At 37.3% G+C, this 12,411-nt stretch overlaps 1 protein-coding gene across 3 annotated transcripts in view; it reads right to left on the bottom strand.

Annotated features, from left to right (window-relative positions):
- ZPBP (zona pellucida binding protein) overlaps positions 1-12,411 on the bottom strand; it is a 104,046-nt gene that overhangs the window by 85,548 nt on the left and 6,087 nt on the right. For 2 of the 3 annotated variants that reach the window (XM_047695931.1, XM_047695932.1), the window contains exon 3: positions 5,838-5,963. The exons of the other annotated variant lie outside the window; for it this stretch is intronic. In XM_047695931.1, coding sequence (XP_047551887.1) covers positions 5,838-5,963 — 126 coding nt within the window. The remainder of the gene's footprint in view (positions 1-5,837; positions 5,964-12,411) is intronic. 3 annotated transcript variants of the gene reach the window in all.

Genomic DNA, 12,411 nt, shown 5'->3' on the forward strand with positions numbered 1-12,411 from the left:
AAATGGATAGATGGATATATTCTCCCTCAAGGAATTTACATAGATTATTATGCCTTAAGAATTCCTATTTCCATATCCTGGATGAAACTGGAAAATGGGTTATAAATTGGGACTATGTTTGTATTACAATGCCTATTTCTTCATGAATATTTTTTGATAAAAGATTACATATTTATCATAACATGTCTCTTTTCTAAAACAGATTAACAAGTTTTCAACTGTTTGCTATATATTTCAGCAGAGACAAATACTTGATAGTAAATATGATAAAAGGTGCCCAATATATTTCAGTCAAGGAAGAGAAATGCTGTATGATTTCACTCATATGTGGAATTCAAGAAACAAAACAAGCATAGGGAGAGAGAGAGAGAGGCAAACCAAGAAACAGATTCTTAACACTACAGAACAAACTGATGGTCACCAGAGGGGAAGTAGGTGGGGTGATGGAGGAAATGGGTGAGGGATTAAGGAGCGCACTTTTGATGAGCACTGGGTATTGTATGGAAGTGTTGAGTCACTAAATTGTGCACTTGAAACTAATACTACACTGTCTATTAACTACCTGGTATTTAAATAAATTTTTAAAAATAAAGAATATCTATTCTTCTCACACTATAAGGAAAAAAAAAGTGCCCATAGATACTAAATATCATGTTGTCAATGAAGATATGCATTCTTGGCAATAATCTGTAATGAAGTTTTCCCGGTTCAGAAGTAGAAATTAATAGTGCATTAATACATATCTGAATGCCTACTACAATGTTAAATATTAGGACAGCCAGAAAAACAAGTAGCATATGATCCATAATAAAATACCCTCTCACCTTATTTTTAAAAAAATTAGAAGTGGCACACTTGAAAAGATACCCAGAGGATTCCATAGCCAATAGAAAAAGCCATTCTATAACACCACTTAAAAAATGACTTTTTGAGTAACTAAGTTTGAATGGGAATTTCATGATGCTGAGGGACACTACTATAACAACTCACACAGCACACAGTCAATGAATAACTGAATTAGTCAGTACCTCTTCTCTCTCTACAACTTAGTTTGATCTAAAAATTCAGAGTTGGACTAGATTGCCAGGAGTCCATGTCATAGAGCTCTAAAATTACACAGTAAAATTTAAGCACAATTTCATTACAACTTATTATTTTTATTAATTTTTGATATAGATTTTTATTTATTTGTTTGACAGAGAGAGAGAGATCACAAGTAGGCAGAGAGATGGGTGGTGGGGGGAGGAGGCTCCCTGCAGAGCAGAGAGCCCAATGCCGATGCGGGGCTCGATCCCAGGACCCTGAGATCATGACCTAAGCCAAAGGCAGAGGCTTAACCCACCGAGCCACCTAGGTGCGCCACACTTATAATTTTTAAAAATAGGTTTACATTTTTGGTTTCTGCTCAGATATGAAAATTGCCTATAAGAACATTGATTCCACTATTACAATTAGGAAAAAGACAAACTTCCAATTAACAACTCTTCTTGAACCTATCGAAAGATTACAGTGGGAAGGCAACCAACAAACCTGAAATTTGGGGATAGACAGTGACCTATAAAAAGAACAAGGACCCATGTATTTAAGAAGACTCAGCTAAAAATTTTCAGGGAATTGCTAAAAGCCAGTGTCAACCAGTGTGAACATGTCACGCTTCTGAGGACCAGATACTGGGGTGGGGGAAGGCGGGTGTATTATACCCTCTTACAGGCTCTACCTTCAGCAACAACTGAATGGTCAAATGGAAGGCGAGGGGAATCCTGAGCAAGACTCCCATTGGGTTCTGGCTAAAGGATGGGTCTAGCAAACTGCCAAAATCTACCCACGCCCATTTCCTGGTAAGAACAATGCTTTAATCTACAGGGAAAAAAGGAACAAAAATAGTCACGTGGGGCACTACGGAAACTTGGTACCACTAGGGAAGGATACAGGAAGGAAAAAAAAAAAAAAAAAAAGAGCCTCATCATTGTAGGAGAATCAGCAAGAAATATTAGGCCAACCCTAAAGGTGGAGAAGCATTTGTGATGGCCCCATTCTGCCCCGCCAAGACCCAAGGATACCATACCTGCCACAACCAATATTAAACCCAGACAAATTCCTGACTAGATGAACACAAATTATTGCTCAGCAGGGAAGTCTGCTTCTCCCTCTCCCTCTGCCTCTGCTCATGTATTCTCTCTTCCTTGCTCACTCTCTTAAATAAATAAAATATATTTTTTTAAATAGTGCTATGTCTTCAGTAATACGAATTTGTAAGCAAACTTAACCCAAATCACACAGAGGAAAGAAAATAATAAAAATAAAGAGAGACCAATGAAATCGAAAACAAAAAAATAACAGAGAAAAATAAATCAAACCAAGAGCTGGTCCTTTGAAAAGACTGAAAAAATTGTTTAACCTGTATCAAGAGAGACCAAAATGAAAGGGAACAGATTACAGCCAATATCAAGCAGAATGGGGCACATCATACAGATCCTGAATATATTAAAGAAAGTATCACAAACTATTTCATGTACACAAATTTCACAATTGAAAGAAGATTCTAAATTGGACAAATTCTTTACGATACAAAATACAAAAAGTCACAAAATGGTGAGTAGGGAAAATTCTATTCCTACTTCATTTATATAAAAACCTATGAAATCTGAAGCCAGACTTCAAAGGCACATGACTTTAGGTAAGTACCTTGTTCTCTCAAGTCCTCTGTTTTTTCACATATAAAATGGAGGAAATGATTGTACTTACTGAAGAGGGCTGTCCAAAAAACTAAACAATTAGTATGTGTATGTGTGGCTGTATGCCAGTACACGACAAATACACAAATAAAAGTTAGGGAGTAATACTGTAAAAGGTCAGGGCACTGTTTACCTAACAGGGGTTTGGGGAGAGAAGAACAGGATTTGTAAGCAACTTATTAGAAGGTGCAACGGTCTTGGTAATGGTATATATTGACTTCTAGGTTCTGGGATGTTTGTTTTATTGTTTGTCATAAATTGCATGTATCTTACATACCTTTGTATATATGAACTGCTTCATTCCACAGAAATATATCAAGGTAAGATAAAATAAAAATCTATGATCTCATTAGGAACAAGAGTGTAGTTACAGGGTAAAATTCAACAGACGTGCATATGTATGTTTTTGTATGTTCAGGAAAGTGGGAAAGTGCACACACCAGAACGAGTTAATTCATCAGAATGGAAGGGAGACCGGAGTAAGAGGTACAGGTCTTTGTGCAAAAAATGCATTACATTTGTAAATAAAAAGATATTGAAGGAGGGCGCCTGGGTGGTTCAGCAAGTTGTGGCCACATGTTGATTTTGGCTCAGGTCATGATCTCAGGGTCATGGGATTGAGCCCTGTGTTTGGCTACGTGCTGAGCATGGAGCCTGCTTGGGATTCTCTCTCTCCTTCTTCCCCCTGCCCCTCCCCTGTTCATGTGCTCTCTCTCTCAAAAAAGAAAAATAAAAAAGAAAAGAAAAGAGTAAGAAAGAAAAAATGAAAGGGAAATGGGGGTGGGGAGTAGGGACTGAGAGAGAGAGAGAGAGAAGGTGGGGAAAGAGAAAGAGACCAAATCTAAGATTGGTCCCCTATATTTTACAACCCATCTAAACAATCTGAATATTTCTCTCCAGGAGAATGTGCAAGTAATTACATAATCACATGATTTCTTTTGTTCAATTTTAGGGAAACTAACTTTCGATTATTCATAAAAAGATAACTAAGTACAGTGCACTTTAATCTAGATTCCAAAGAGATTCTCCACTTTTTAAGCTTTAGGAAAATTAGAAAACATTTCCAGTTCTTTCTGAAATCATAATAATAGTACAACAAATGATCTTTAAAACTGGTAGACAGTGAATCATGATGCAATCATGTACTGCAAACTAAAATATGATCATGATGTCAGAATACCAGAATTTTCTGAGAATGGTTTTTATAAATAAAAAACACTATTAATATGATTTTATTATAACGACATTTTCAACATCTATTTTATACTATGAAAGGGAGTAAAATGAATTATTGCTCCCAGTTGAAGAAGTCAAAATTCTATCATATATATTATATTTTGCAAGATAAACTACAAGACTGGCATGGCATCTTAGAGAAGAAAATGTTTCAGATTTCAATCTCCAAATCAAAGGAGTAACATTTGTTACAACAGAACAATATTTGAACACTTCTGGTTTTGAACTTACAGAGTTTTAACACCAGACATAAAATATATTTAACACACATGTTTGCATGACATTGTGTGCTACCATTATAGAGCAGTAAAAATAAAATCCAATTACATTTTCAGTACTGGATGTTTTTATACTTGGCCCATTTCACGGATTGATAAGTGCATAGTCTCAGGATTTCTGTTACTGATCTCTGCTAATCCCCTCCTCCTGCATTACTACAGTTAGGCCGAGATGCTAGGTTTGATCTGTGAATTTCCCACAAAGCCTAGTGCAATGGTACCCACCAAGTGGCCACTCCCTAATTAAGACCTGAGTAGTTCACTTTGAAGGACCACCTCACCCAAAGAGAGGAGTACCTCTTTAATTCTAAGCTACTTTAGAATCTGCATAAATATTGTAGAAATATACAGCTGAGATCATTCAAGTATATAAAAATGTGAATTAACATATTACAAAACAAATACTTCCAATGACTGTTTACTGAGCAAATATTGATATGAATAAACTGCTTTCCCCCAACCAACATAACAAAATAAACCTGAAGGCTTTTGTACAGAGGTACTCTCTCAAAATACCAAAAGGATAGGAAGAAAGAAAGAAAGAACATACATAAAATAAATAAATGTGGTGAATAGAGCAATAAAGAAAACTTCCTCAGAAAGGATGCAAAAATGATTAGGTGTTTCATTGAACAGATCTTTAGGATGAAAATTCATTAAGCGGGGTATTCATCAAGGCTGAAAACAAGAACAGCTAAGCTAATTAATATTTTTTAAATGATGCTACAAAAACAAGTCAGCTTTCAGCAAATGAAAAATTAGAATAAAAGGAAGATATGCATTTCAAAGCAACAAAATAAGTTGAATAGAGAAAATATCGATCACATCAGTCATACCAATAGCAGTCTCTGTGTGGAAAGAAGTATCTTCATGACAGTAAGAGCCTGTTTTCTCAAAAGTGTGTTGAAAACTGTAAGGCAACCATGCAGGGTTTCAAGTCTACCTTCTCCTCCAGATGAACACCTGACTTCTACGGTCCCTCTTTTGTAAGCACAGCACCAGTAACATATTAATACACAATCACGGTCAAACCATGCAGCTTATCTAAAGGCCTATGTTTAATACTAAAATACTCAATGTTAAATTTAGTCTTTTTTTCTTTAATGGATAATATTTAATCCAAGTGTAATCCACATTAGCATGGATTTTAGTCAGAAAGAAATAGAAAAGCAGAAAATATAAGACTCTAACTACGAATAAAGTCTCAAGTTGTCCCAAAGTGAGGCTGGAGAAAAACAAACAAAACCCTATTGTACATCTGTAGCTCAAAGGGTTCGTTTGTACTTTTAACAAAAACCAGAATTATATCTGCTTCTTCATATACACTTGACTAAGCCAAGTCTGACTGGGGTAACGAAAATGACATTAGTAACTTTTAAAAAAAGTCACATTTTTGTGGAATACAGCTGCCAAGAGAACTCCACACACACGGAGACTCTCACTCCAAAGGGAATCACAGGGAAAAAACAAACAAAAACAAAAAAACTTGAGGAAACATATACATATGTAAGAGATACGAATACTCTCTTTGTTCTGCATATATTTCAGATACATTAATGTAATTATGATAAGTGAAACAAAAGCCTACCTGAAATAATTTTTCCTCTTGGCCCATGCCATTGGAATGATGGATCTATCATTTCCGAATTTCGCAGTCGTGGCGTTACACACAACATGTGTGGACTCTTTTGATGAAGCATAACATATACTTTCACTGAAAATACAACATTAAAATGTTCCAATAATATTTTATATTCTTTCATGCTCTAAAATGCCTCACATTTTTGTAGTTCGGGCTGCATGCTTTCATAACTTTTCTTTGGGTTATTGCAATTACTTGATAAAAACTAAATTTCTTCACATTCCATGTATTAACTAACACTCAAAATACACACATGCATTTTATTTGGTGGGGGGGGGTGTAGGTATCTCAATCTGAAAATAATGCATTGGTCTTTTATGAAGAGTTCATTATACTAACTTATTTTATTCTCAGAATATTATTTTAATTACAAAGGATTAAGACAATTATAAATTATTAAGACTTTATCTTAGTTTTGCAAAGCTACCAGAACTGAAAGCGATCAATAAAATCATTTAGATTAGAGGAATAATAGATTATTCACAGTGATGTGACACAAAATACTGAACTTAAAAATTAAATGATTAAGAAGTCAATAAATACATGCTATGACTTTAATTATTAAGCATTTTTCTCACTTTTTTTGGAGACCTGTTTATTTATTTGAGAGAGTGAGCACAAGCAGGGGGAGGGACAGAGGGAGAGGCAGAAGTAGACACCTTACTGAGCAGGGAGCCCCTGATGGGGCTTGATCCCAGAAACCTGAGATTACGACCAGAGCCAAAGACAGACTCCGACTGAGCTACCCAGGTGCCCCTCCCACTTTGCTTCAAAATTTAAAGAATACTGATCATTAAACAGGCAAAAATAGTATTCTTTAGGAGATACAAAAGGAATATAGTAAAGATTCAGTTATTTTGAATCTACACATAAGTAAGCTTTCAGAAAAGGTTCTGTAACTCCTCAGTAATTGCATGCTGTCCCCTCACTGATTCACTAGAGTTTTCTGTGATCCAGGAAAACAAAAACTGTACTTGAGAACTGAAATTTGTCTTAACTTTAAAGAGACTGTCTCTCAAGTTTCACCATACAGCATGCCGTTTACTGAATGTAGCTTTTAGATAGATATTCTTAAATAGGTTAAGAAAATTCCACTGTATTCTTAGTTATTTGTTTTTATCATTAACTGGTTGAATTTTAACAAATTTTTTTCTATACTGAATGAGGTGATCTTTTTTTTCCTTGAATACTTTAATGAAATGTTTGATATAAGTATTGCTTTCCTGGAATAATTCTAACTGATCATGCTCTTTTATTTAAATATTGCTAAATTCAGGGGGCACCGGGGTGGCTCAGTACTTTAAGTGGTTTCAGCTCAGGTCATGATCTCATGGGTCATGAGATCAAGCCCCACATGGGGCTTCCAACCAGAGGGGAGTCTGCTTGAGATTCTCTCCCTCTGCCACTCCCCTCCCTGGGTGAGTGCACTCTCTTCCCCTCTGTCTCTCAAATAAATAAATATATCTTTAAAAAAAGTAAACAAATAAATATGGTTGGATTAAATTTGCAAATATTATTCCTGGGATAGTTGTACCTATATTCAGAAATACAGTTGCATGTCATTGTTATACTATCCTTTGTCCTTTTCCAATTTCAGTATCCAATTTCAAAGTTACTTAGAATTTAATATTATTAAGAAAGGTCTCTAAAGTTATAATAGCCACATAAAGTGAACTGGGCAGATTTTCTCCTATAAATTTTCTCTGAAAGAATATGGAAAGTGTTTTCTGTCCTTGGAAAATTGTTTAGCCTTGTACATTTTTTTTTTTTTTTTGGCAATGGGGAAAAGTTGGAAAACAAATTTTTGATTACCAATCAGGAAAATGTAATTGATTATTAGTCTAACATGTAACTTAATCAAGTCTGTTTTAGAAATTTTTATTTTACTAGACTTGTTCATTTAAAGTTTATGTAGCATAAAATCATTCAAAGTATTAAGTTTTAATTTATAAAGTTCAGCATACCTTTATCTATTCATAATCATTTTTGTACTTCTGATACTCATGAAACATTTGTCAAAAGCCCATCTACTAACTGTTCCAAAGACAGTTTTTGGTTCCATTAAACCTACTGTTCTTCTCTGGTCTCTTTCATTAATTCCTCCTTTTATTTTTTTCCTACTCGCCTCAGTTAATTTCCACTTCTTTCTTCTAACTTCCTGGATACCTGAGTAATGTAGATAGTTGTCGCTCCTCAGTGTGACTTACTGGCTTTTCTGGGCACGATCTGTCTTCTACATAACTCTTATTACATCTCTTCTCATACCATTTGCCCTGAGCACACCTGCTCAGCCCGTCCTAAAGCAGCACACTGAACCACTCCTGCGTGGCTTGACTCAGGGAGTTATCTAAATGCCGCCTCATCTGTGGAAACTCCGCACAGGTATGTCCTTCCTGCTCTGCCCTTCCTCTAGCCTCCACTAACCTCTGTATGTGTTTAAATCAAAGAAAATATAACTGAGCCCAGAAGTTTCCTTACACAAGATCAACATACAGAAGTAAATAATGCCCCAGTACATCAATAACAATGCATTAAGCCATGTAATGAAAAAGAAGATGATATTTACAGAACAATAAATAGAAGTTAATCAATAATTGAAAAGGGCCGCTATGGGGAATATGCTCAGATACCAGCAAAGATATACAGTTAGACATAATCCCTAATAAGGTAATTTTAAATATGCCGATTTATCCTCCTATTGATGTATACCATTAATCTAGTTAAAAGTAAACTCCCAGGGGCACCTGGGTGGCTCAGTGGGTTAAAGCCTCTGCCTTAGGCTCAGGTCATGATCTCAGGGTCCTGGGATCGAGCCCCGCATCGGGCTCTCTGCTCAGCGGGGGGCCTGCTTCCCCCTCACCCTCTGCCTGCCTCTCTGCCTACTTGTGATTTCTCTGTCAAATAAATAAATAATATCTTAATTTTTTTTTAAGATTTTATTTATTTATTTGACAGACAGAGATCACAAGTAGGCAGAGAGGCAGACAGATAGAGAGAGAGGTGGAAGCAGGCTCCCCGCAGAGCAGAGAGCCCGATGGGGCTCGATCCCAGGACACTGGGACCATGACCCGAGCCGAAGGCAGAGGCTTTAACCCACTGAGCCACCCAGGCGCCCCTTAAATTTAAAAAAAAAAAAAAAAGGTAAACTCCCAGAACAGTCTTTATTTTCTGTAGTTCATGTTCATGTTTTTAAATGAAGTGCACCCGTAAGGTCACATCAGTTTCAGGTGCACAACACAGTGAATCACAACCAGTCTCTATGCTATGCTGTGCTCAGCACAGGTGCAGCTCCCATCCGTCACCATACAATGCTTGTACAATACCACTGGCTACATTCCCTGCGCTGTGCCTTTCACTCCCGTGACACATTCTCTCCATAACTGGAAGCCCGCATCTACCACTCCCCTTCGCCCATTTTGCTCATTCCCCCCATCCGCCTCTCCTCTTGCACCCATCAGTCTGTTCTCCGTATTCATCATGGGTCTATTTTACAATTTAGGCTTAAAGGTTGTAGTTCTAAAACAAAAGCTGGGATATCAGTGAAAACGGCAGAGGAAGGAACTCTAAAAAATTATCTCCCTCATAAAGGTAATACAAAAACTGGCGGAAATTGTCAGGATCAACATTTTCAGAATTCTGGAAATTAATCAAAGAGTGTGACAACCAGTGAAAAACTTATTCAAGAAAAACAACTGAATCTTAGCACGGATGGGCTGACTTATGCCTCTCTCCAAATGCATACGTTTGAGCCCTAATCCCTGTACCTCAGAATGTGAACATATCTGGACACAGTCTTCACAAAAGTAATCAGCTTCAGATGAGTCATTAGGGTGAGTCCAAATCCAGTGACTGGTGTCCTATGAAAGGGGAAAATCTGGAGACATACAAATACAGAGGGTACGTGATGTGAAGAGACACAGGCTGAAGATGGCCACCCACGAGCCAAGGAAAGAGAACTGCAACAGACCCTTCCCTCACAGCCCTCAGGCACAATCAACCCCACCTCCATGACTGAGCTTCTGGCCTCCAGAACTGGGAGAAAATCAATTTTGTTGTTTAACCCACCCAGTCTCTGGTAATTTGTTACAAGGGCCTGGGGGGCTCCTAGCATTCTAAGTTCCCCCATTCCCATCTCCCTCTCCTCCTCCTCCCCAGTCGGCCTTAGCTCTGATAACCACCGTGCCAATCACTGTAAGAACCAGCAGCCTGGCAGCCGATAGAGGGGCAGATGGGGCTGGAGGGACTTCAAAGCCTCCTTCCCAGAGAACTGTCACTATTTGACCTCTCTGGCAGCTTCCAAGAAGATACCACTCAAAGGCTGTCTTCACTTGATTTAACTCGGAGCACAACCACTGTACAAAACCTTTTCCCAAATAGTATTTTTCAAAAATAACCAGAGGCTTTCTTTTAACTCTGCAAATGCCAGATGCAGAAGGTAACACTTGGGGTAAAACAGGCTAAACAAAACGCTTAAGAGGCAAAGCTGGGAATGACAAGTCCATAGGAGCTCTGTAAAGTTCTAACATACCCCTGGGTAAACAGAATGCCAGATGCACATGCCCAAGACCGGCATGCTTAGTCAGGACAGAATGTAAGTTCTCACCTCTGTCTGAAATTGATGCTCTGCAGAGCAGACTAGTGAAGGACAAAGTAATCAATGCATAGCTAAATGCTGAGAGTGTACCACACAAGCACACAAAGACCCTCAGCAAAGACTAGGAGACTGACTAGTTGCAGGTGTCAATAAAATCTCCATCCAGCTATCAGCCTAGGCTAACTGAGCAGTGACTTCAGTGGCTACATATCACAAATGACATAGAAACTAAAGAATTCATTCAGAAAAATCATTAAACATACCAACAATAACAAGACATTAATAACATTCACACCTGATTTCCAGAGTTGCCATATTAAATTACTTTGAAAGTCTAGTTTTCAACTAAAAATATGAAACATGCAAAAAATTAAGAAAGTATTGTCATAGGTAGGGAAAAGAAAAGCAACCAGCAGAAATCATCCCTGAGGAAACCCAAATTTTGGACTTACTGAACAAATACTTTAAATCATTTCATTTTTTAAAATTATTTCATTTTTTTAAATCTGAATTCAATTAACCAACATATAGTACATCGTCAGTCTCAGATGCAGTGTTCAGTAATTTATCAGTTGCACACAATACCTAATGCTCATCGCATTGCATGCCTCCTTAATGCCCATCACCCAAGTATCCCACTCCTCCACCCATTTACCCTCCAGCAACTCTGTTTGTTTTTTAGAGTTAAGAGTCTCTTTATGGTCTTTCTCTCTGACGACTTCCTCTTCAGTTTTCCCTCCCTACCCTATGACCCTCTGCACTGTTTCTTATGTACCACATATGAGTGAAACCATATAATTGTCTTTCTCTGACTAACTTATTTTACTTAGCCTAATCCCCTCCAGTTCCATCTATGTTGATGCAAATCATAAGTATTCATCCTTTATGATGACTGAGTAATATTCCATCGTATATATGAACCACATCTTCTTTATCTATTCATCTGGTGAAGGACATCTCGGCTCCTTCCACAGTTTGGCTATTGTGGACATTGCTGCTATGAACATTGGGGTGCATGTGCTTTTCACTACATCTATATCTTGGGGAGTAAATACCCAGTAGTCTAACTGCTGGGTGATAGGGTAGCTCTATTTTTAACATCTTGAGGAAACTCCATATTGTTTTCCAGAGTGGTTGTACCAGTTTTCAAACACACCAACAGTATAAAAGGAGGATTCTCCTTTCTCTGCATCCTCGTCAACATTTATTGTTTCTTATCTTGTTACTTTTAGCCATTCTGACTGGTGTAAGGTGTTACCTCTTTGTGGTTCTGATTTGTATTTCCCTGATACCAAGTGATGTGGAGCATGTTTTCATGTGTATGTCTTTGGAGAAATGCCTGTTCATGTCTCCTGCCTATTTCTTGACTGGATTATTTGTTTTCTGGGTGTTGAGTTTGATAAGTTCTTTAAAGATACCACCAACATTTTTCACAGAGCTGGAACAAATAATCCTAAAATTTGTATGGAAACAGAAAAGACCCCAAATAGCCAAAGAAACATTGAAAAAGAAAAATTAAATCAGTTATTTTAAATATGATCAAAGAACATTATGTTTACGGTACTAAAAAAAGGTATGAAAATGATTTCTCTCCAAAGAATATCAATAAAGAAACAGAAGTTACTTAAAAAAAAAAAAAAGAACCAAAAAGAAATTCTGCATTAAAAAGTACAATAACTTGGGCTCCCGGGTGGCTCAGTGGGTTAAGCCTCTGCCTTCGGCTCAGGTCATGATCCTAGAGTCCTGGGATCCAGTACCACATCAGGCTCGCTGCTCAGCAGGGAGCCTGCTTCCCTCTCTCTCTCTCTCTCTCTGCCTGCCTCTCTGCCTATTTGTGATCTCTCTCTGTCAAATAAATAAATAAAATCTTTAAAAAATAAAAAAAATTTTAAAAATAATAAAAAAGTAAAATAACTGAATTGAAAA

This window comes from Lutra lutra, chromosome 11 (assembly GCF_902655055.1).
Source record: "Lutra lutra chromosome 11, mLutLut1.2, whole genome shotgun sequence".
Classification (NCBI taxonomy): domain Eukaryota; kingdom Metazoa; phylum Chordata; class Mammalia; order Carnivora; family Mustelidae; genus Lutra; species Lutra lutra.